We start from the raw sequence: 24,947 nt of genomic DNA, 5'->3' as shown, positions 1-24,947 counted from the left end.
ACGTCCGCGTTGCTCAACGAAATAGAAAGGTGCTACCAAATGGATTTATCACGATCATCCTCATAACAAGTTCATTTTGTTTTGTCTGGACACCACGTATTATATCGTACGTGATACCGATAAATCTATATGTCTTGGATGCGATATCTTCTAGTAGCACTTGGATGCAACCAATCCTTTACCTGTTGACCAATGCGGAAGCCAGGAAAATGTGCGTACAGTTCTGTCGTTATCACCAATCAGGGTGACCTCATAAAGACATTTCTAGCATAGACCTGTTTCTCTTGGTAATGGTCATGCGTTATATACTAAAGATCGTTAGAGAGTGAAATGCCAAACAACTTGGCCGACACTCTACCAAAGACTCCTATAAGATTTGCGTGGTAACTTCTCCATTGCCGGCCACCGTCCTTTATAGGCAAATAACAAGGGTTTAGCTGTCGATTAGATAATGTTACATGATAATCATGCATCGGTTTCCACATTAAAATCAGGCAAATCAAAATGGCCTCTGAATATTGTACACAATACCCATAAACAACCCACCCTGTTCTTTGTTAAACGTGAATTTAGCCACGGCTAAATATATGAATCAGCAGTGTCTTATGCATTGTAGTATTTAGAGAGGTTTCTCATCGCGACGCAGAACGGATTCAGGAAAGGACTTAGAAAATGTATTGTCAAATGCCGTTAATTGACAGATAGCAACCATGAAATCTTCCGAAACTGGTGAATAGCAACATCAATTTCGTCACGGACTCTCAAAAATGGACATATTTTCCGTTTTTCGTCGGCTCCGAAAGTTAGGACGACGAAACTGCTATTCCGTTTAACCACTTTTCACCCCGATATTCCACAAAATCCTGATGATCAAAAATTTTTTTTTTTAATACACTGAAGTGGAAAACACTCTTGGATCTATAGTTCTGTCAGATATTGAGAAAGCATTTGATTTCGAAAGGCTATGGTCCCACTGCTCGACGACACAAAACGTATACATAACGGATACAGTGGACAAGTAAGTTTTCGGGGTTGCTCCATCCAATGGTTCGCTGAGCGTGTCCCTATGGAAAGAGGTATTTTTCAAGGTTTCGCCATATTTGTCGGGCATATTATTTTTATTTTACTTGTGCTAGAGATAATGGCAAGATCAGTCCGACAAATCAATGCTATAACAGGTATCCTACTTGAAAATGTAGATGTTGAAATATCTCTATTTGCTGATGATTCTGTATGTTTTTAAGTGGTTCTGATAATTCTTTCTTATTGTAACCTTGCAAAATTTCGGTCGTTTTTCTGGTTGCAAAATCAATTTCCGCAAAACTGAAGCAATTTGGATGAGGTCTAAAAAGGGTGACCAATACTTCCCTTATATAAATCGTGGCATTTCTTAGAAAGTTTCAAATATAAATGTTTAGGGGAAATTTGTTCTCTAAATTTTTATCAAATTTATGATTTAGATTATACAGAGAATTTTTTAAAAATGGAATAAACTGATGGCGAACTATTGATCTTTATCTAATTGGTAGAGTAGGTGATGGCAGAACTCTTGTTTTGCCACAGATAATCACAGTTATGTTTTCTGTTCATTCTTTTAAATTATCCAAAGGCTTTAAAAAATATAGTTTTTTAAAATTCATTTGGAATGGAGGCAAGGGTAGAGTTCAAGAAAAAAAATGTGTAATGTGATTAAATATACTCAGGCAGGACTTAGAATGATTTACCTCGTTTCTTTTGCATGTGCTCAAAAATGGTCTGGGTATTGTTGGATGAGAATTTTGATGCTCCATGGAAAAAGATTGAATTGGCCTTTTTAGACAAAATTAATCATGATATAAATTCTGTGAAAATCGCATGCTCCCGAGAGCATTCTAAACAGTCTTTTTAATATACATGTATAATTATCTGAAGCATTGAAAATGTGGTATTCATTTAGAGAGGAAGTCTCTGTCGAATTTTCTGGTATCAAATTTTCAGATTTGAGTGGTTGTCAATTCCTGTGGTATAATATTATTCATTCAACATCTAAACAGTATTTGTATTATTTAGTGTGGTCTGATAGAAGCGTATTAATTTTGTCCGACTTATTTAATTCACCTCTTTTAGTTCACGAACTCTTTGAGAAGCTTGTAGTGCATTCCACAAGAGTGGCTGGTGAATTTTGACCCTGATATTATTGGTGTTTATGAAACAATTGTGCATGAACTGTTGAGTTATAAAAAAAAAATCCCTAGGAAATAAAGGGATCTCACACACCTGACAAAATATACTGTTATTGTGATGAACTTTTACCAATACCAGTAATATTAATTGGAAAAGGGTACATTATTTCTAGAACAATTGATACGCAATTGAGATTTTTTATCTTAAAATTTCTATAAAACCATTGCATTAAATGATTTCGAATATGAGATTAAATCTAAGGATTCACCCAATTGTGTTTTCTGTAATAGAAGTGAGGTAACAATGATCCACTCAATTTGTGAATGTGAAAAGGTAATTCCATTTGGCAATCCCTCTTATTGATAATTTCCCCAAATAATGTTCAAATATGTGGCACTAATTTTGAACTATAAAATGTTTCGAATTTTAAATTGATGAATTCATTATATACATTTTTTACTTTTGAAGTATTTTATTCATACATGCGAATTTCAGAATAATCTTCGAAGTTTTGCTTTTTCCAAAACATTTTTTTTAAAAGCCTAACATGACTTAGAATATTTGTCAGCTGAGAAAAAAAAGTAAATTGCTCATTCACTTTAAAAAGTGGCGCTTTACTTTATAATTTGGTTTTCGTAAAATGTCAGCAAGGTTAATACACGACCAGTAACATATATTTTGTAAAACAGGCTCTAGTTATTTTAAGCTTTATGAAATACTCCTTTGATTTGTTCGAGTGCTCCGTTTTCTGTAATAATCCTGCACTGTATTGGACATATAACAATTGTATTTGATTGTTGACATCATATTTCATATCTTGTCATGTAATTTGTACCTCATTTTACTCGATATATGCTTGTTCGTTTAAAAAACTTCATAATTGTGTTGTCTTTGATAACCAGTTTCTGTCTTTCGATATTAGCAATACCTGTTTAAAAATTATCTCTTAATCCTTGCTTGTACATGTTTATATTGTTTTGTCTGTTCATTGTTTACAAAATCACCCAACCTTGTCTAAGATAAAGCGATATATTAAGTCCTCACTTTGCCACATTCCTTTTTCTTTCTTGGGGGAGAGGATATGAATCACGGTTATTCTATTATTGCTTTTGTAAATTTTCTGTTTTTGTGAAACCAAGTTGTATTTATGTGATTTGCAATCACTTAATAATGATTTGTAAATGTTTGCTATAATATAAACAGAATAGAAAAATTAGCAAACACATGAAAAAATGTGTTTTCAATAGATTATTGTCATGCATTGTGTTTGATATGTAATTGCTCCGTTTACGTCGTCTCCTCCTTTTCGAAAAGATCATTAGGTGTTACAGATAACGCCGAATTGATATCTGCTATATCATGCTGGTGTAGAAAATAAAACATGGGTATGTTTATGAAATAACAAGGTATCTAATTCGCAATATTATTTTATTGAATGCCATTAGGAGAAGAGACCTAAACGTATAAAGAACAAGACAGTGAGCCGCTAAATACTTAGATGATATCAATAATACACTGGAGAACATTCCAGGCGTTTGTTTGTTCAAAGGCAGGACAAGCGTTCGTGACCAAAGTTGAGGGAAATGCAAAATAGCCAGTCTCCTGTCATAATGTTTATACAAGTACGGGAATAATATTATTCATGGTAGACATGATAGATGATGGTGATGGTGTTGATGAGACTTGATGATGACGATGACGTTGTTGGTGCTGATGACATGATGATGATGATCATGAAGATGGTGGTGATGGTGGAAGTGATGGCATGATGATGGTGATGGTGGTGGTGGTGGCATGATATTGATGATGGTGGTGGTGCTGGTGGTGATGATGATGATGAACATGATGCTGATTGTGGTGGTGATCGTGGTGGTAGTCTTGTTGATTAAAACGGGAACTATTAATGGCAGATATTACAAAATCTGTTTATTTTGTACATAGGCCTATATTGAATATTAAAAGAGGGTTAGCAATGGAAATGGACATTGTATTAAAAATCCCTTTCGGTCTAATTTGACACTTGTCAGAGTATTACATAAGAAAATTCCAGGGAAGTATAGTAATGCCCTGATTAAAACATACTTTACAGTTGTAGATACACAATCCACGAATTATCCGTCATATTAACAGTTGGTATCAGATGTGGCGACCTTTTTTGTAGAATTTTGCGAAATCGCATTTTTCTTCTTCTTGCCTACCCAGCCCTTCTATATACAGATGTAAACCTACGCGCATGCGCGCATAGTGTCGTGGCCAATTATCAATGCAAGGGTGATGCTGTTGGGCATGGTCTGACATTTGGCTCACTTAGTCTGCCTTAAAAAGGGGGTTTCAGTCTATATATTCGCCATAAAAATTGCAAAAGACACGAAGTTCACGATCTGAATCGTGAAATCGGTGGCAAATGGTCGTAGAATTCACAACACCTTGAACTTTCATCAAGCATCACCTGGGACACCATCAGACGTTCTTAATGATCACTCGCCGAATAACGAACGATTTATTTTCCTCTGCAGATAACTCGACGTTTTATTCCATTATACGATTGTATTGAAATACGACTGTATTGAAATGCCCTGACACTGCTTAACAAGAAAGGGAAGGGGTTTGAACAAACATAACAGTGACTTTTCTCTCTGAAGACATTTAGCTCGCGCAAGATAATAAGTTTCAGTGCCAACGGGCATTTCCGGGTGAAATTAGGAACAAACTTCAGATGCAAGATTGCACCCACAAAAACAATTTAAAAGAATTATGTCAATGTTGAATTTGAGATATAAACCTGAACCATAAAGATGTTTAATTAGTGTGTAAGCTCAATGGCCCGTATTATGAAGTCGGGTTTAACTTAAAATCAGGTTTAAAGTTGTGGTTTACGCATGGAAAGCCAAAAGTATCAAAATTTTTATTAAGTTGTATGTTTCTTATTTTTACTGTGCTTTTTCTTAATACATCGATGGTGAAGACAATTATTTATTTATACTTCCTACACAATTATAAATGATTTGAGAGCCGAATGAGCTGAAGTACATGTATGATGTCTCTACTGTCAGTGATTTATGTAACAATTGGCTTTCCATACTTAAACCACAATTTTAAACCTGAGTTTAAGTTAAACCAGACTTCAGAACACGGGCCAATGGATCACTATACGTCTTTCCATAGTTGTATTCCCCCAGTTCCGTCTCTCTTTCCAAAATCATTAAATCTCTTTCGTAATGCTACTTGAATGAACTACGTGCTATGTGGAGTTATTTTTTTGCGCAATTATTTCACCCTCCTCTTTTATGTCTTTGTTTCTCACCTCTGCCGTTTCACTTGGACAACAAGTTATACTATGATATCTGTCTCATAGCAACATCTCTTATTGCAGGTAATCACGTGACCAATGATTGATCAGGTGACACCGGCGGGAGCATTACCTCCTATTTCTGTGACAAGTCATCCGTTATGGAGTCCCGCTGTAATTTCATCCCTTCCGCGTTCTCACTCATCCAACATGTTCAATATCTTCGCGCGATTTTATGCCACCATACATTGAATCTTGCATGTCTCTCATCTCACATGTAACAAACTATTAATCACAAATTATAACACAGATCTGACATATATGTGAGGAAAATGAGGGCTATATCAAGTTTAAAGAAAACTGACTTTTGAACAACTGTTTATATACCCCCGTGCAACAAAATGAATAAAAATACTCCTACTAAAAATCAAACGAGTATAATATTTAAAGGTCATCGAAATTGGATGTTGCATTCACCTCATAGGTGGTATACAAATACAGGCAGAGCGTTCCAGTTTCACTGTTTATTGTTTTGAATCGCATAATCCGAAATAGAAACTATTTCGATTTTGCTCTCCTTTTTTATGAAAAATATGTTTTCATACGTACATTAAACAAAATGTATACTTCGATCGCTGTTACCAAATGTAAATCAAATTATTTCCTTGTAGTGAAATAAGAAAAATAGAAATAATGTTAATATTTCACATGATTTAATGCAAAAAAATATTAAGAGTCTGCTCTCATACAGAATACCTACATCTTCCAAATGTGCTAGACTCAAAACTTACAATTAAGGACACGCCTCATTCACTTAGAAATATCGAACAGAATATTCATCTTCCAAAACCCCACACCAATTATTTGAAAAATAGCTCTTCATATATTGCCAGTCATTTATTCAATAACCTCCCCCAATCCGTAAGAACACAAACAAATCTACCGGCTTTTAAAAAATGCATCCAAAATATCTTTCCTATTTAGTTTTCCGTAATTTGTTGCTGAGATTCCTAACCACTGTATTGTTTGCATTTTTTATCATGTATATTGATTTTACTTTTGTATGTTTTAAATGTGTATATGTGGAGCGTTGTGGCCCAGTGGATTAGTCTTCGGACTTTGAAACAGAGGGTCGTGGGTTCGAATCCCAGCCATGGCGTAATTTCCTTCAGCAAGAAATTTATCCACACTGTGCTGCACTCAACCCAGGTGAGATGAATGGGTACCCGGTAGGAAGAAATTCCTTGAATGCTTTGAGCGCCTAGGCAGCCCAGCTAAAGCCGGGGTAATAATAATAGCAGGGCCCGCTGGGAGAACAGTTTTCGGAACTGAAGCGGCTTCCCTGGGTAAATATACCTATATTATTATTATATATTTATATATTTTTGTTTCTTTTTAGTTCTTATTTTCTTATCTCAAATGTTTGTCTTTTATCATTTTGTTTCATGATTTATAATTTATTGTTATATGTTTTTCAACTTTTTATGTACGGACTTGCTGAAAAACAGCCTTGCGGCTGAAAAGAGGTTTTTTTATCCCGTATTTAAATAAATAAAAAATACATGCATATTTATTAAAATTAGCGAAAAAATAATGTCATAATAATCATATTTTACATCAAATATTGTTAACAAAGTTGAGTTACATGTTCTTTTTTAATTTATTGGGTTCACTTGTCCTTTAACGAGTAATGTTTAATAGTAGGAATAAGTAATTAATATGATTTCATCTTAAATCTAATCAATATCTTAACTGAATCAGTAATCGTTTTGGCCAAGTATCGCACAATAAACTTATCCACACGATATTTTACACTGTGCCGTCGATCACCTAATCAATTGGTGAAATTCGAACTCAAGTTTAGTTTCCGTTTTAAATCTCATAATTACTTTAAATAATCAAATTGTCCACAGACTAAAATTTGGAATTACGGGAAAGGTAATTTATCTTTTATCTCTGATGTTATCTGTTGTTTTATTTGATCAATATAAGCGAATAATAGATTCCTGACCGTTTTCTGGAAAGGTGCATGGTGCTACGCCAGAGCTACGATGTGGAGATTCATTGGTATACATTTAGCAGTTGAATAGTTCACTATTCCGAAAGGTTCGTTATTCCGAATGTTCATTATTCCGAAGATTCATTATTACGAAGGCTCGCTATTCCGAAGGTTCATTATTTTGAAGATGCATTATGACTGAAGGTTCATTCTTCCAAAGGTTCATGATTCCGAAGTTTCATTATTCAGAATGTTCGTTATACCAACGTTTATGGTTTATTATATGATTCTGGGGCCTGTTGCAGAAAGAGTTGCAATCAATCGCAACTCTAAAAAATCACGCGCAATTTGATTTTCGACCAATCAACAACGCGCATTCGGGACTTGCGCATGATTTTTAAAGTTGCGATTGATTGCAACTCTTTCTGCAACAGGCCCCTGAAGATTCATTATTGCGAAGGTCCCATAGTCTGAAGGTTCATTGCTCTGAAGGATCATTATTCTGAAGGTTCGTTAAACTGAAGATTCACTTTACGAAGGTTCATAATTCCAAAGCTTCATTGTTCCGAAGGTTCGTTATTTCGAAGGTTCATCATTTTAAAGGTTCATTATTCCGAAACATGCGACTTGTATTACATTCAAAATGAAAAAAAAATCGTTAATCAGAATTTTAAGTGCATGATAAAGTTTCGCTTCTTCGAAATGTACACAGACTTGGTTTATAATCCAGCAATTTAAGCAACAAGGGTCCATGAGTTTATCGACATTGATAGTAATTTATAATGTCTAAATAGTTAACCCACAAAATTAAATTCATATCAAATTAAATTCATCTAAAGATTGATTACTAATTTGTGCATGAACTTTTTGTCGTTCACATGAAAGTGTTAATGCATTTCCATAGATTATATACATAATTCATTCTTGAACCGATACCACACCGTTAAAAAAAACTTGATTTTACAGAAAAATGAAAGAAGATTTTGCAAAAGCAACAACAGAATTATTCTGTCAATTCATAAACCTGGAATTTTTCTGCAATTTAACAGAACAGGTCTGTTTAAAAAGGGGAATAGAGTGTTTTATTAAAGGAAATTTGTAAGGTTCCATACACCAAATACCAATTTCCTGTAAGATTACGCAATCTGGTAAAGATAACAGGTGTTCTCGAAACTCTGCTGCAGGAACTTATTTTATTTTAAGGATAAATTTTCTAACAGTGCATGCATTTACTAGGTAAAAAATTTGTAAGATTTACAAGGACTTTTCCGTAATTCTATGCACGCCATATACAATGTTTGCAATGTAGAACTTGTAGACACATATCATACATGATATTCATTACAATAGTGAAATATGTACATTTTAATATATCATGGTGCGCATTGATATGTTTTATGTAGGATATCATAAACATTTTATATGGATTTTTTTGTAATCGTGTTTAAAAATAAGTGTATACACACATACACACACACAAACACACACACACAAATATATATATATACGCACACACACACATGCTTTCGTTTTTTTTTCTCTCTAAATACATATGATTACAGTTCATTGATCTCGTAACATTGCTCTCAATAGTCGAGAAGGAAATGGAATCTTCTTGAAAGACCCAGACAAAATGCACCGAAATACCTTCCGAAAATCTGCATGTTTGGCCGCGTAGATGAGCGGGTTCATTGCAGAGTTACTCCAAACCACAAACATGCCAAATGTAAGTAGATGTGGATTGGAACTGTTGGCAGCGATAGGAAAAGGCAGAAAACACAGGAGGAACACCACAGTAACGAGAGCCAAATTCTTTGTGACCTTGACTTGACGAGCCCGAAATCTGTTGTCCGCCATCTGATTGGGACGTTCTTGCCTCGCAGCCGGTTCGTGGTTCCTATGTTCAAGGGCTATTGGGGGCTGATCATGAGTTGCCGCTTGGACTTCATCTACGACGGCAGCTATTTGTCTTGTACTAGCTCTAACATGAAGAAAAATTTTAATGTAAGATATGCAAATGACAGAGGTGGAAAGAACTACATGTATTCCGTCAATTATGGAACACACAACCAGCGGGGTTATTCCATCGGGTGTGGGGATGCCGGGCCTAAAGAGCCTTGCATCAGGGTCGTAACTAATCTGCAATCCTCCCAAATAGAGTATCAGAGTGTTGATCAAAGTCGGTAAGGCCCACGAACATGTCAAGATGAGTGATATTTTTGGCATCGTGAAGAGAGCGTCAAAGATACCCGGTGGTTTTGTGATCTTAACACACCTCATAAAGGCAACAACAGCCAAGGTGGATATTGTATTATACATTGATACCGTTAACACTATTGCTAGCATGGTTTTAAGAATATCTGGTACTGGTGGTTCACCGGGCGACAGGAGAGCCAAGACCTCTATAGGAATAAACAGGCAGATCATCAAATCGCCGAATGCCAGATTGACTACGAAGATATTGGTTTTGGTTCTCAGTTTGGTACACAGGAATACAGATACAATAGTGAGACAGTTACCCATCAAGCCAGTGATGGATATTAACATAAAAAAGGATGCAGTTATGATAAACCGAGAAGGATGGCTCGGTATGCCATGTCCAGATAAAGTAGAATTTGTTGTGTTCTCCATGACGTCTGAAAAAAAAATACTGCAATACGTGTGAAAATCCCCTCTATTTAGCGTGATGTTTCATCAAATATATAAGCGAATCTTATGAGTTTTTCATTCGTTACGACGTTACATATGCGTTTGGAAATACATGTAGCGCTCTTATCTCCATGATAATAATTGCGATCGACTGATCTCCAGGAGGTGGGGGTAATATGTCCATTTCCACACAGCTGGAATCTCCTTAATACTAGCGATAACCTTCCAGTCAGGCCTTCCCTCAAGAACTATTATAACATGTCACAATATTAAAAGGTTACATAATTTTTCATATTGCATATCATGTGCTGATCTGCGGTCGGAAGAAATCAGTTATTAAGAAATGGCAAATGGCCGCGAGTTTTATTTTCAGTATTTTATCGTGGAATTATTATTTTCAAGGCACCCACTTTACTCTGCATGTCAAATGCACGCTTATTCACCCACACAAATTAAATTTATCTATTTTTTCATGCGTTTGCTTCCTTCTCTCATCATGTCATTTCTATTAACACCTTTCTCGCTCTTTTACCATGTTTACTCAAACACACCCACCTCATACACACTGATACATACATTCACCCACCCACGTAATTTCTATTTTTATTTCATGTATTTCGGTCATTGTTTCACCCATCTATCGATCATTTTCCGTTTACATCCCCTCTATCTCTTTCCCGCATACATTCGTAATCCCGAAGCTTCGTTATTCCGAAGATTCGGTTATTCCGAAAGTTCGTATTTCCGAAGGTTTGTATTTCCTAAGGTTCGTAATTCCGAAGGTTGTTAATCCGAAAACAAAATAAGGTTCGTTATTCCGAAGGCTGTTAGTCCGATAACAAAAAAAGGTTCGTAATTCCGAAGGTTCGTTAGTCTGAAAACGAAATTATTAACGAACGTTATTTCGTTTTTTTCGGACTGACGAACCTTTGGAACAAGGAACCTTATTTCGTTTTCGGATCAATGAACCTTCGGAAAATCGAACCTTATTTCGTTTTCGGATTATCGAACCTTCGGAATAACGCCACAAATGTTCGGATTAAGGAACCCTTTTACGTTTTCGGATTAACGAACCCTTTTACGTTTTCCGATTAACGAACATCGAGGTTTAGGCAATTTACGTGTTTCGGAATTACGAACCTTCGGAATGAAGACCCTTATGAATTACGAAGTGTAACCGTGTTTGTGTGTGTGAGAAAGTGCATTGGAAAGAGGGATACACTTCGTAATCCAATGAACTTTCTTACACACACAAACACACCCCTCTCCAACGCTGATGAACACACTCTTAAAATATTGGGTACAAATGCTCCATGAGGGTAACTATGTGTCCAACCAACATTGAGCATTTCTTTGGGGCATTTTTATCTATCCAGTGTGATGAAAATTTTGTCCAATTTTAATTGCTGCTTATTTTTTAACCTTCCTGGACAATATGCTTCCCGCATCGGGTAAAATACTACCTAAAATTGGTTGGACACAGTATTACCCTCGTGAATGAAAATTTCAAGCAATATTTTTTTTTTCTTTTACAGTGCAGGCATATTGATTGTTATCGGCAATGGTGATTTTCAGACACTGACTTTGGGTGAAGCGGAATGGGATGACTTAATGCTTTATCAGGCTAATATGTAACCCTACCATACACCCCGACAAAAATCGGCACACAACATAAGTTCGGTTCAACATTGGTCATGCAGCAAGATGTATAAAATATCACATGGAATAATTTGGGGAGTCACTAATTGGTCTGATTATCAATTGATTCCATTTGGTCCGATTGATTTTAGTTCGGCCAATGATCCATTTATTGCTCTCGATTTTCGCGTTTAATACAAAATATTGCTTCATTGAACCCATTTAGGATTGATATTTAGTTCGTATCCCACCCCCTCAAGTTATCCAAGTAAACTCCCAATTAATATCAATTTCCGATTGGTATTGATGGGATCTCGAATTTGGGATTTTTGCCAATATTGTACTCGTAAGGGCTATTCGAATTGTTCAATCTTATCAGGGGATATTGACGATGGCTGTGTACATGACGTTAACATGGTTGAGCGTTCGGACTTCGTAGAGTGAGAGCTCATAAAGCCGTGTGAGCTCAAGATCTGTTGAGTTTATTCCGTTTTCAGACAAGGACGTGTTTTGAGTTTTTAGTTGTTTCGATGCCGACAAGGCGGTGGTTTTAAAAAGGCATTTTCGAAATCACTCCGCGACGCTTGCTATAAAGCAGATAACCTTTTGTCAAAATCCCTTCAATTAGAAAAAGAGCCTTTGTCTAAAATCGGTGAATCAAACCAACGGTGTAGTCCTGGAATCAGGTCGCTGATTTTCGGACGATCTACTGTCTCGGTCCACCACTTTTATTTTTTTTTCTACAAAATCCTTTTCAGCTGTCTTTGTGATTTGACTTGTTGCATGTAGTACGTTGTATAGAAAGCGTCTTCGTAGTGATTGCGGAAAGAAAATGGGACGGATGCATGAAAAGTGAGTAGCAATTGCTTTTTGTTAGGCATTTGCTTGGCTTTCGCTAGATTCCTTATGCATAAAAATGAGCATGCAAAATGCTTTTGCTGGTAAGCTAAAGCAATTGCTAACTGCCTGTTAGAATTTGCTGGACGATTAAGCTATAAAGCAAACACTCTGCTTGTGCGTTTAAGTATTTGCTTTGGTATTTCCAAGCTCCGTCAGAGAAGCTTGAGCGTTTACCTGATCAGGGGCCTGTTGAAGAAAGAGTTGCGTTTAAAAGCTAGTAAAAAAAAATCAATCACCAGTCCCAAATGCGCGTTGTTGATTGCTTAAAAATCAAGTTACGCATGATTTTTAGAGTTGCGATTGATTGCAACTCTTTCTGCAACGGGGCCCAGGACGTTCGCGTCATATAATCAGGTTTATGCATCTGAAAGAGAATCCAAAGTTGTACAGTAGCCTACATGTACATGATTTCTTCATTGCTTGTGCAAACCGAATGTCAACTATATACAGTCATTAATAACACACAATTCAAAGGAATAGTTTAACACCGCTTATGAGGAAAATATGTTACATGAGAGACACGACATTTTGCACCGCCACCCTTTTGCATTCCAGTATAGTTCTATGAGTCGTGTTCGCTCCAGCGCGCTGCAGAGTGACGTTGCTATTGTTCAAACCGCTAGCAAATTAAATGAGTTTAAGCACAAGCAAAGGGATATGCATACGAAATCGCTTGCCAACAGTTGCTGCATATATCAGACCTAATAAGATATGTAGGTTTGCCTAGTGCGGCAGCACGTGTAGGATAGCCGTAATATATTTCACCCTTCATCAACAAGATGGTTAACTGTATTACTAACATACGAATTGCTGCAAAATTTATATATTATGCAATTTTTCAGCGATTTTATTCCACGACATAATTACATACTTAGACATATGCTCTTTTTCCGAGTGGTCATCATATTTTTCCACGATAGCCCGACATATTTCATGTAAATATATATATCAAAACAATCATGAATAGTAAAACTAATATTCCGATATAAATGAAATTTACTACTATTTTTTTCTTGCAAACATTCAAAACGAATGTAATGCCTATACTAATAATGAGAGTATTAGATGCAAAAACAATCACTTATTAGGCCTCTACAAACAACATAATCTTCTCTTTAATACATAGAATGAAAAGCAATTCAAGGGGACCAACCATTAAAAAAATAGAATAAAAGCCAAATTGCTGAATCTAAAAATTTGTAAATTTTAAAATCATTTTCGATCGATCCATCTATAGGATTTAAAATATGAATTGAGACTGGATCTATCCTCCAACACATTTATGTCGCCATCTGATCAGAAGGTGAAGGAAACTACTTCTTAGTCTCATGGAAAAGGTTAAGAAGAAGTTGGGCAGCCCGAAGTTTGAGATCTTCATAGCCTTCTGCCCTCTTGTTTTCTGTGAATAACACAAATAAGAGATAAGTAATCATACTAAAAGCATCATTCATCCAAATTGTAGACAATAAAGATAATTTGTTGGGATTAATTTTCTGAACGAGACTACACACGCCCAGAATGAGTAGAATTGAACAGAGAACTCTCATCGACTTGAGCTGGATACAAATGACAATCTGTAAATACGACGGTAGATGTTGAAACTTCGGAATCTCGATAGAGTTTCTGAACAGGTCGGATCAAAAGGTTGTCTAAATCATTGTATATCGAAAGAGAAAAAGACAAATCAAACAAGCCTGACGCTGAAAATGCCATAAAAATCGGATGTAAAATAACAAAATTATTAGATATTAAGTTTTGCATGTGTTTCGCAAAACAGTTATATGCACAACTCAGCGACATACAAATGAGAAAGTCAAAAATGTCCCCAATTTCTTTGTTTTAATTGTCTGCATTATACACTATTTCATTTTTTACAGATTCAGACTTAACAAAAACATGTTAAAACTGGTAATACCACTTGTTCAGATAGGAGTAAATCTTTGTTTCCACGACAATGAGGAAAAACCAAAATTCCTAATATTCATATTTCTTATCACTAAAAAGAAAGAAATTGTGAATGGGTGATGTCATGAGTACCCTCAATTGCACATTGCCCAGGATGTGTATAAAGCTGTTTTGTGAAAGTAAGCGGAACTTCAAAAGTACACAATTTTCTTATATCACATCCGATTTTGATGAATTTTACAATGTTATGTTTGTCTGCTTTTCTCTCTTTTTTTAAATGAAAATCAACTTTTTGTCGGAGTGCAATTGTCCTTTAACAAATGTCAAACCGAGGCTCCCTTGAAAATTTCAGAAAAATAGCCCGCCGGCATACTCGTCAAAGTAGTCATGGTAGTGAGAAGTTCGTTGAAGAACAATGTCAAAACTGGTGATGGTGTTGGATCAAGTTCATGAGATGTCTTAGAAGCCTTCAATCATTTTTTAATTATCATGAGTGTCCAAATCAGTGAATTCGGATCGGCAGACCTAACGCTAGGGTTACATCGGAACCGAATCAGCTGCGAGTTCATCCGAAGATACGTATCCGGGTGGTTTCGGGAGTATTCTGTTATCCGTCCGCGAATGCGAGAAAATTCAGGAGGGATTGGGGAACATTCGCAGATGGATTACCATTACAAATTTGAAAGTGTCAGCTCATTTTCTTTATGTTTGATTGGTATTGATTCATGTAATTTGCTTCATATTTTTCTGATTTGTACATGTATGTTGAAAAAAAAATATGTTTGCTTTAAAATGTTCAAAACCAGCCGAATATCCTCCAATGTGGCCACAATAATTTGAGTAACATTAATAGGGGCGTATTTGGATGACATTCGGTTGGATTAAAGGGAGGCATTCGGACCTGGGGTCCGATGCAGAAAGAGTTGCGTTTAAACGCAAGTCAAAAAATCATTCGCAAGTCCAAAATGCGCGTTGTTGATTGGTTGAAAATCAAGTTGCGCATGAGTTTAGAGCTGCAACTCTTACTGCAACGGGCCCCTGGACAGATTCGGACCTATTCGCATCATTCGGGACGTAGCGGTCCGAGCTTTGTGCATTCGGTCACATTCATTCCGATTCGGGTCAAAATTCACGTAGGCTTTCCGGCTGCGTGTAATCGGATCAAACGGGCCACATTCAGTTCGATTCTTGGCTTTATTTAGGTTGCATTCGGCTTTATTTGGGATAGGGAAAGATTGATTCGGGTTTATTCTTGGCGATTCGGAATCGGGACTTATTCGGGACCCATCAATCTTTTTTTCGGGGAGCGCCCCCGCATCAGAGATGAATAAGTACCGTATCTACCAAACCATCCGAATCAGGCCGAAATCGGTTCTAGTGTAATACTCGCTTTCCACATTGAAGTTAAAGTATAGGTGGTTATTTGACATCAAGTCAATCTCTCAGCATGCTTAAGCAAACCTGTGCACAAGTTACTTGTCATGATATTTGTAGTAGCTTAGAAATTGGGCAATCATTGGAAATTTTATCAACTTGAAAAAGACTGTATGGCTAACAATCTGAAATTTCATTGATGTGATAGTTTTATCAGGCACGTGTCAGTTGATATATTTTTCTTAATATTTGATTGAACATCCAACTTAAACATTATCTGCTACTTGAGAAAAATGATTAAGTCTCAAGATTCCGAAAAAGAGGTAAAGTATAGGGTTACACCAAAGCTGAATTCTCTTGAATAATTCGGATGAATTCAGAAGATCTGGAACCTTTTCGTCTCTAATTTGGTGACTCTTTGAAAGGAGACAAATAGGTCCTGATTTGGTTATGATTCAAAGCAGACTTACCAAGAATTGACACGAATAAATTTTGGCCATCCCGAATAAAGCAGAATTACACCTGAAGAGCGCCAAGAATCGAGCCAAAGGTGGCTAGAATCTACCCGAATGTGGCCCGATTGCTCCGATTAGAGTCGTATGACGACCCGAATGTTGACCAAATGCGAACAAATATGACCGAATGCGCCAAGTTCAGACCGTTACTCCCCGACTGATACGAATAGGTCTGAATCTGCCAGATACTCCGAATGCCTCTCCTAATTCAACTGAATGTCACCCGAATACCGAATGAAATTTGTTGTGGCAATACTCGGAAGTATTTTGGAGTGAACTCGGCTGGTTTTGAACACTGTCTTCATAATGAGCTAAATTCCTCCGTACGCCTTTCTGAATTCCTCCCAGTTTTTTTCGCCTTCGCAGAGGGAGAACAGAATACCCCCGATTCCATCCGGGTACGTGTATTCGGATGGAATCGCATCTGATTCGGTTCCAGTATAACCAAGGCTTTACACATATCAAATTGAACCTAAATCTGTTGTTATAGCAACAGCCTAAAAGGCATGGAATTTATCATTTTAAACACATATATATATGTATATGCTTATACTCACATCGTCAATGTACATTGAACCAAGAAAGGCATATGAAGTAAAATCTAACATAAAAATGAACATCATAAGTATAAGAAAAAAAAATAGATATGTATGAACTACTCAAGTGTGACAAACGTAATGCGTAATCTAATATTTCAATTTTGCAATTTTTCAAATTTCAGAGGTAAAAATTGAAGAGGTAAAAATGGCAGAGGTAAAAATGGCAGAGGTAAAAATGGCAGAGGTAATAATGGCAGAGGTTAAAATGGCAGAGGTAAGAATGGGAGAGATAAAAAAAAAACGCGTTTAAAAAAGGGTGGGTTTTTTTCACTTTTAGACGTGGGCCGCGCGAACACTCGTTAAAGGTATCAAAAACAATTATTTTAAACAAAAAAGGGCGGTTTTGAAAGACTGGTCAATCACGGGGTCAAATGTATTCAGGATATTTTTTCCCGATAGCTTTTCTTGATACTGACCAAACGTGTTTAGGGTCAATTTTCTCCCCAAGCCTTTCCTGATCGTTTTTGATAAGTAATGGGTTCTTCCCGATTGTAATCAACGGGCCAGAGAAACAGGAAAACGGATCGTGAATTTTTTTTTTAAGTGTCATATTCTGGCGACAACTTGTTTAAACTTTATCAAATTTACTTGAAAATCGGAAAATATAGAAAGGACATTGTTTATTTTGAAAATATACACCGACATTTTTTAAAATGAAACGCAACAAATAATGTGTGATAGCACACTGGCATTTCATGAACGTAACGAAGCTATCAAAAACTGCCATAACTTGGTAAATGTCCAGGTCCACATGGTTTACGTTTTCGGAATCATTTAAAAACTATATTATTCGATTTATTTAACCATTCTTCATGTTCTTTATCAGTTGGGAAATTATCAGTTAGTAAAAATAGAGCTGTTATTACACTTTTTGCTTAACAAGGGACGAAAAGATTTACTATCGAACTGGAGGTCTGTCAGTCTTTTAAACACCGAATATAAAACGTTTACATCAGTTTTGGCAGATAGATTGAAACTATAAGTTCGTATATTTCGATTGATCAAAATGCCTACTTAAAAGGCCGTTAGATTGGAAAAAATATAAGACATATTGATGATGTAATAAATTATATGAAAAACATTTTTAGAAATCGGTGGTTATTTTATTTTTGGACCTAGAAAAGGACCTTTGATACATTTTATAGGAATTTTCTTTATAGAGCCCTTGCAAAGTTTAATTTTTAGTAAAACAAATTATAAGTTCTATAAAAGCCTTATAATATGCTGATGCAGAAAGTTGTATAATGAATTTAGATTAGCAGTCAGTTTATTTCCCCCTGTTATTTTTAGTTGTTGTAATTCTTTAATCAATTAATTTGAAGAATGATAACATTAATAAAGGTATTTGAAGAATAATGTAAATAATTAAGTTGAGGTCAAGATAAGTCAATTCGCTGATGACACCACTGTATTTTTAGCAGATGAGCTGTCTAATATAATGGAAAAAGTCCAAAGGTTTTGCAAAGTTGCTGAACCATCTTCAAATGTTTCGAAAAGCCCCGGTTTTAGCTTTGGAAATCTGTTTCAAGAGATTGATGGGAAAAGTGTATTCATAAAAAAAAAAACGCCAGGGGTGTATTTTACATGCAGTAAAAATATCTTTGATGTTTATGACAAAAACTCGGAAGTAAAAAGTATTGAAAAAATTTAAAAAAAAAGTATTATTGTGGAAATGCCCATATCTAGCATTTTTCTGAAAAATTACTGTAATCAAATCTTTAACACTTACATACATAACCTAATTAATGACTGTATTTCCCATGCTTGATCATATTGATAAAAAGCTGAACAATGGATTGGGCGAGAGATTGTTAAAGATGGACTACTGAATATAATGCGCATTCATGCAAAGTTAAAGAAAAAAGGAAATTATTAATGCGAAACGAAGTTAATCTGGAGCTGTATACCTAAGAAAATGGAAAACACGTTGGTTAATGATAAACACTGCTCAAATTATTTAACTGTCAGTTACACTGAAGGACCATGATCCTGATTTACACATAAAAATGTAACATTTACTAGTTAAACTTTCTAAAAGATAATGCATATTTTAGTGGATAAAAAGTGTATAGCCCCAAATGTTGAACAATATTGGTCACTTAAATTCAAAGAAAATTTGATTTGGAACAATATCTGGAAAGAAATTTACTTTTTTCATTGAAGAATTTCGTATAGCTGAATTCAAATTTTTTGTATAAGCTTTTGATGTCAAAAGAATATTGGCTTAAATTGGCAGAATCTCCACTTTGTTTTAAATGCTAACTATTGACTATTATCACTTTATTTTATTATTGTCATTATTATAGACTCTTGGGTAAAATTCAGTAAATTTGTGTTACCATTAATCTGAAAATCAAAAAATGGTGATAGAAGTTATAAGGACATTGTGATTGGTAGACACGGCGGTAATGGACACAATTAATGATATATCTTTCTTTAATTTATTGATTAATTAAGCTTATTATACAATTGAAAAAAATAAAAATTTAAATAAATATTTAAATATTCTTCGAATAAAACGGAGAGGAAACAAAATATATATTTTTTTGGAAAAAGTCAAGTAATGCACTATGTTTGCTTGGTATTGAATTTGTATCTAATATTCTTTCTCATTATACTTATATGATATAATGTTCAAATTTTTTGTGTTGATTTTAATGTATATCATACTAATCTTTGGTTCAATGCACAGTGATGATCTAAATAAGAACATACATATAATGTAACTTAAAGAAAAAAGATAAATGAAACAAAAATTTTATTTGACCATGGATCTATCTCCATGACTAAACTTTACCTGCGCAGTTAGCAGCTGCGAATTCCTCTCCGTTGGGGCACCTTTCTCCAATATCCGGCCTCTCTTCCATGCAATCTGCAATGAACTGTTCGGTACCACTACAATACAGGCCATCATCCAATAGCGTGTGGGTTGGCTGATTGACGCTTTCGCTGTAGTAATCCCCTGGGTTCGCAACGTCGGCAGAAGCAGTGAATCCAAGTTGACGACATACGACCGTAGCGGCGTTGGAGTTCCAGTATGGAGCTGCACAAGCTGTTCTCCATATCCCTTGGTAGTAGACCTCCACAATGCCGGCGTTTGTGTTTGTCGAACCTCTATTATTTAGTCGAACTAGGTGTTGTGAAAAAAATGGAGAAAAAACGCCGTTTAGATTCTCTGCTTGATGGGGACTTTCAGATATTTTTTTAATAGCCGAAATGGTTGTAATACTCTGGGACCAAGCCCCCACCCATATCATTCTCACTATTTCTCATTCTTTCTATAAAAGAAATAAATAAAGACGGTGAGTTATTGAAACAAGTCAAAGAACCAGTTTCAGACAATATTAGGCCTATGTTTTAGATCTACACGTATGTAGAATATGGTGCATCCTTTTAATCAACAAATACCTCGTTTTAAGCCGTGATTATACAGTGACTGCAGTTTGACTTGAAAACTGATTGGTCTACACCCGACAGCGGAGATAAAATTGGTGCGGTTGAAAATCGGTTCATCGGATCACACAATCAAACACGCTCGCGCACACACGCACAAACCACCTCATATTCCAATAATCGGAATGATCACAAATTATTTAATGAAAGATAATAAAAATAGAGATTGAATGAGGCAGACTAGATCAGTCGGTTACCTAGTCCATCCATTGCATCTCCTCTGGCGATCCCGAAGATTGGACCAAGAGCCAAGAGTACGAGGGCGAAGATCTTCATAATATTCGATGCTTTCCCGAAGATGAAGAAATGTTTATCGATGCACTAACAGGCATTGAATGGAGTCTCTTGCCACTTCTTCCTTGATTTAATGCAATATTTTTTTTCTTTGTAATCCATTCATTTTGGCTCAGTCCGCGAATCAGACAGGCCCTCAAGAGATAATGGCTTATTTATGCCTCTTTGGCATAGCTAAAACTTAACGGAGTACGAAGTTATGTATATGAAAGTGGAGAATTCTTGTGAGCTTTAAGATTTGCATGATGGTAAAAGACTCTGATAATAGGTCGTAAAAGAACTGTTATTCTTCTTGCTCAGTCGATCTACATTCGAATACAGGAAATAAAATGGGAGCGGTTGAAAATCTGTTCATCCGTGGACCTATGAAGAGATGGACATTCATCGCTATAAAGATAATGAACTCACACCAGGCGACTGTTATTGCCATCTGAATAACATTCTCTTCATACTAGTCTTGTCTATTTTGGTCCTTGTCTATTTATGAAAGTGGAGAATTCATGTGAGCTTTGTAGGTTTGCATGGTTGTTAAAGACGGTCCTGAAAAGGACTGTTGACAATCTTTCTGATAACAGCTAATAAAGAGAACCTGTATTCTTCTTGCTCAGTCGATCTACGTTCGAAGACAGGAAATAAAGTGGGTGCGGTTGAAAATCTGTTCATCCGTGGACCAAAGAAGAGATGGACATTCATCGCTAAGATAACTAACTCACAACAGGCGACTTTTATTGTCATCTGAATAACATTCTCTTCATACTAGTCTTGTCTACTTTGGTCCTATGGTCGTTACCATGACATGCATGAGGAGGGCCTGAAGTAGTTCGTGATTGGAACTTTATATTTCACAAATTTATATGCGCAATCGATAACAAATCATTAAAATCATGGAAATTTCTTGTTTACCTTTGGTAATCTTAGTTCCATGTGTTTTATTTGGAAAATAATAAATCTGCATATTTTGAAAAAGTGGCAGATTTGTCATTGACTATTAACCATTTAAAATTCCATTTTCCCAAGTTTCACCACAATATTCTAGATACGGTTTCCGGGGTAACTAAACGTGTATTGATCGTGTATCTCTCAATAAGCCAGTTCACGGTTAGTTCATGATCAACTCTTCTCAAATGACCTTTTTGATTTGTCATTAGGATAAGCACTATCATTTTCAAATATAGATGTTGCGTAAGCGTTACCGGTAGAGTTTTCTAATTCTAAGATCAAAAGGCATTGTATAGACCAGGTGACTACAATAGAACATCAGGAATAAAGTTTGGAAATCTGTTTTATTGTCTGCCTTTAGCACATTTGAGTGATTTAGGCTAATGTCAAATACCAGTGATTATGAAGGCTCTGTTTATTACTCTCCATCTTGGATGTGATAAAATGAATATTTTGAAATGAAATACATGAATATGATAATCATCAAATCACAAATGACTATGTCATTGAATTTGAAAGCCACCTTCATGGTTTATCTCAAATGACCCTTTTCTGCCAGTGCGCAATTTACAACCGTGAACAGGCTTGTATTGAGGTCCTTACACGCGTCCGGGAGTGTCAGGATAGCATAATATCATATTTTTCCTCACAGAGATCGTCTGCATCTCAAGTTTGCTGCTCGAAATATGAAGTATGTTGATTGAATGACACATGCTGTAACAGGATATCAGCCAACAAATTAAGACCTGGAAACCCCAACAAAAAGTTGATTTAAATAAAAAGAGATAAATCAAACATGCATAATACTGAAAAATTTCATCAAAATCGGATGTAAAATAAGAAGGTTATGGCATTTCGAAGTTTCGCTTAATTTCACAAAACAGTTAATATATGCACATCCTGGTCGGTATGCAAATGACGAGACTGATGACGTCATCCACTTAATATTTCTTTTGTATATATTGTATTATATAAAATATGAGAAATTCTAATTTTCTCTTCTTTGTCAAGTGAAACAGCCATTGATTCCTCTCCGAACATGTGGAATTAGTATTGTTTGATACTATATGGTTCAGTGTAGTTGGTCCTTATTGTCAAATTTGTAAAAAAAAATAAAATATTGTATAATTCAAACAATAAAAAACAAAAGAAATAGTGAGTGAGGGACATCATCGACTCTCTCATTTACATGTCACTGGGTTGTGCATATCTTTTGTGAAAAATAAGCTAAACTTTAAAATGGCATAACTGGCATATTTTACATCCGATTTTGATGAAATTTTCAGCGTTATGTTAGTTTGATTTTTCTCTATTTATTCAAATCAACATTTGTCTGGGGTGGACTTGACCTTTAAGTGATTAGATACGTCTTGGTAATCATGGTAATTGCTATTGTCACAGCACCTGTATGTTCTTAATAAAATGCACATAACCAGATGACGGTTAACTATTATTGGATCAAAGAAAATTAATCGTCGCGTTAATCGTCCGTTTGTTCATAGGTCTATGGTAGGTCAATCGGATCACGCAATCAAATACACTCAAATACATTAACGAACCTTCGGAAAAACGAACCTTTTTTTCGTTTTTGGATTAACGAACCTTCGGAACAACGAACCTTATTTCGTTTTCGGATTATCGAACCTTCGGAACAAGGAACCTTTTTTGGTTTTCGGATTATTGAACCTTCGGAATAACGAACCGTCGGAATAACGCCACAAATGTTCGGATAAACGAACCCTTTTTCGTTTTCGGATTAACGAACATCGAGGTATAGGCAATTTTCGTGTTTCGGAATTACGAACCTTCGGAATTACGAAGTGTAACCAATGCTACAGTCACAACACCTGAACCAACCCCGTACCGGTCAGTGATATGCAATTCACATGCGCGGATCCAAGCAGCGGTGTAACAGCGGTCGGTGGTGTAATGAGGCGACGATTTTGAGAGGGCCAGATATTGCGTATAACGAGTAGAATTTATCTTTAAAAAAAAAGTTGCGAGCGAGTGAAGCGAGCGAGAAAAAAACACATATTTTATACAATATCAAATTTTGTGATAGACTTTGACATGATATCCAGAGAATGATATATTTCACTCTTCTCTCTTTGCATTCGTTTTTGTGGTCTGTACGCCACTGTGATCAGGAATCTTTGCGGCAGTAGCGTGAAGAGTACAAAAAAAAAACCCGAAGGGCGCAGTATATGGCGTATGTGCTAAAAGCTGTTTGATAAGTCCCGAAAGAGCGAAGCGAACAAGATTAAAAATCACATTTTTATGAGAATCTAACTTTGAGATATTTTTTGACATTATATTCAGTAAATAAAATCATATCCTTCACTTTTCATTTGCTTTTCTCCTCTTTTTTTTTCTTGATTGTAGAATTTTCGGGGCCATGGCCCAACCCTTCCATACTCATATACGGCAGTGCTATGCGGTTGGGGTCCGGGGAGGAGCCCCTGAACTTTTTGATATCAATGCCATTAAACACTTGCATGCAGATTGCTGCTATTTTGAATTAAATCGCGGATATATACAGAATATACTTATTACAAAACACATTTATTCAACCCAGTTGCGTAATGAACAAAATATTTTGAGGGGGAAAAACATAGCAATGAAGGAAAGTTATAAAAAAAACAGAAATCGCCAGCAAGCAAAGCGCGCTGAAAAAAATTCAAATTGTGTGATAGATTTTTCCATTTTAGTCAGCAAATAGCACATTTCATTGTTTCAATTACACGTGTCTCCTATAATTTCTTTTACTTCCTCTTGGGTGTGGAACCAAGACCCCCCCCCCCCGCCTGTACGCCAGTGATTGCACGTAAAGCTAAATGTGGGAAGGGTCCATACAGGGGCGTTAAAGAGCCATTTGAAGGTTATAGATGAGGAGCCCCTACTGCGTTGGGCCTGGAGCAAAGCCCCGGTAGCTTATTTGCATAAAATTTAGCAAGATTATGGCACAATGTTGTATGCTCTCCATCTTTCTTCCTGCTCTTTATTTTCGATCTTCGGCAGCCCGTCTGCGTTATTATTTTTTTTTCTTTTCCATTTACTTTTTTTTTCGAGTTTAGCTTCGTTTCCCGCTAATTTTGGCCACTTTGTCATCTGTTAATTTATATCCCATCAATATATTGCATTGTACATAGGCCTATTTCGGAATGATTTGTTTTTCTCAAATGTTCTTCTTTCGTTTTTTTTCCGCTTTCCTTCCCTTTCCATTTAAAAAA

General features: G+C 35.9%; 2 protein-coding genes across 3 annotated transcripts; both read right to left on the bottom strand.

Annotated features, from left to right (window-relative positions):
• Positions 1–3,450: 3,450 nt before the first annotated feature.
• LOC121412963 lies at positions 3,451–9,974 on the bottom strand. Its single transcript, XM_041605726.1, has 3 exons — positions 9,769–9,974; positions 9,099–9,432; positions 3,451–3,525 (listed from the first exon to the last, which is right to left on the bottom strand). Exons 1-3 carry the CDS (start codon positions 9,972–9,974, stop codon positions 3,451–3,453), a joined length of 615 nt encoding a protein of 204 aa, XP_041461660.1.
• A 2,408-nt stretch (positions 9,975–12,382) lies between these two features.
• On the bottom strand, positions 12,383–20,899 carry LOC121413969 (neurotrypsin-like). Of its 2 annotated transcripts, none has more exons than XR_005969788.1 (3): positions 20,440–20,454; positions 19,829–20,161; positions 12,383–14,037 (listed from the first exon to the last, which is right to left on the bottom strand). XR_005969788.1 is itself a non-coding variant. In XM_041606996.1 (3 exons), exons 1-3 carry the CDS (start codon positions 20,758–20,760, stop codon positions 13,952–13,954), a joined length of 498 nt encoding a protein of 165 aa, XP_041462930.1. In that variant the 5' UTR covers positions 20,761–20,899; the 3' UTR covers positions 12,383–13,951. The 2 variants fall into 2 exon arrangements, 1 of the variants encoding a protein (XP_041462930.1); XM_041606996.1 differs by lacking the exon at positions 20,440–20,454 and adding an exon at positions 20,682–20,899.
• Positions 20,900–24,947: the final 4,048 nt, after the last annotated feature.

The sequence above is a fragment of the Lytechinus variegatus genome, chromosome 4 (genome assembly GCF_018143015.1).
Source record: "Lytechinus variegatus isolate NC3 chromosome 4, Lvar_3.0, whole genome shotgun sequence".
NCBI classification, from domain to species: domain Eukaryota; kingdom Metazoa; phylum Echinodermata; class Echinoidea; order Temnopleuroida; family Toxopneustidae; genus Lytechinus; species Lytechinus variegatus.
Note: the sequence above shows the minus strand (reverse complement) of the source record. Positions and strands in the feature narration are given on the sequence as shown.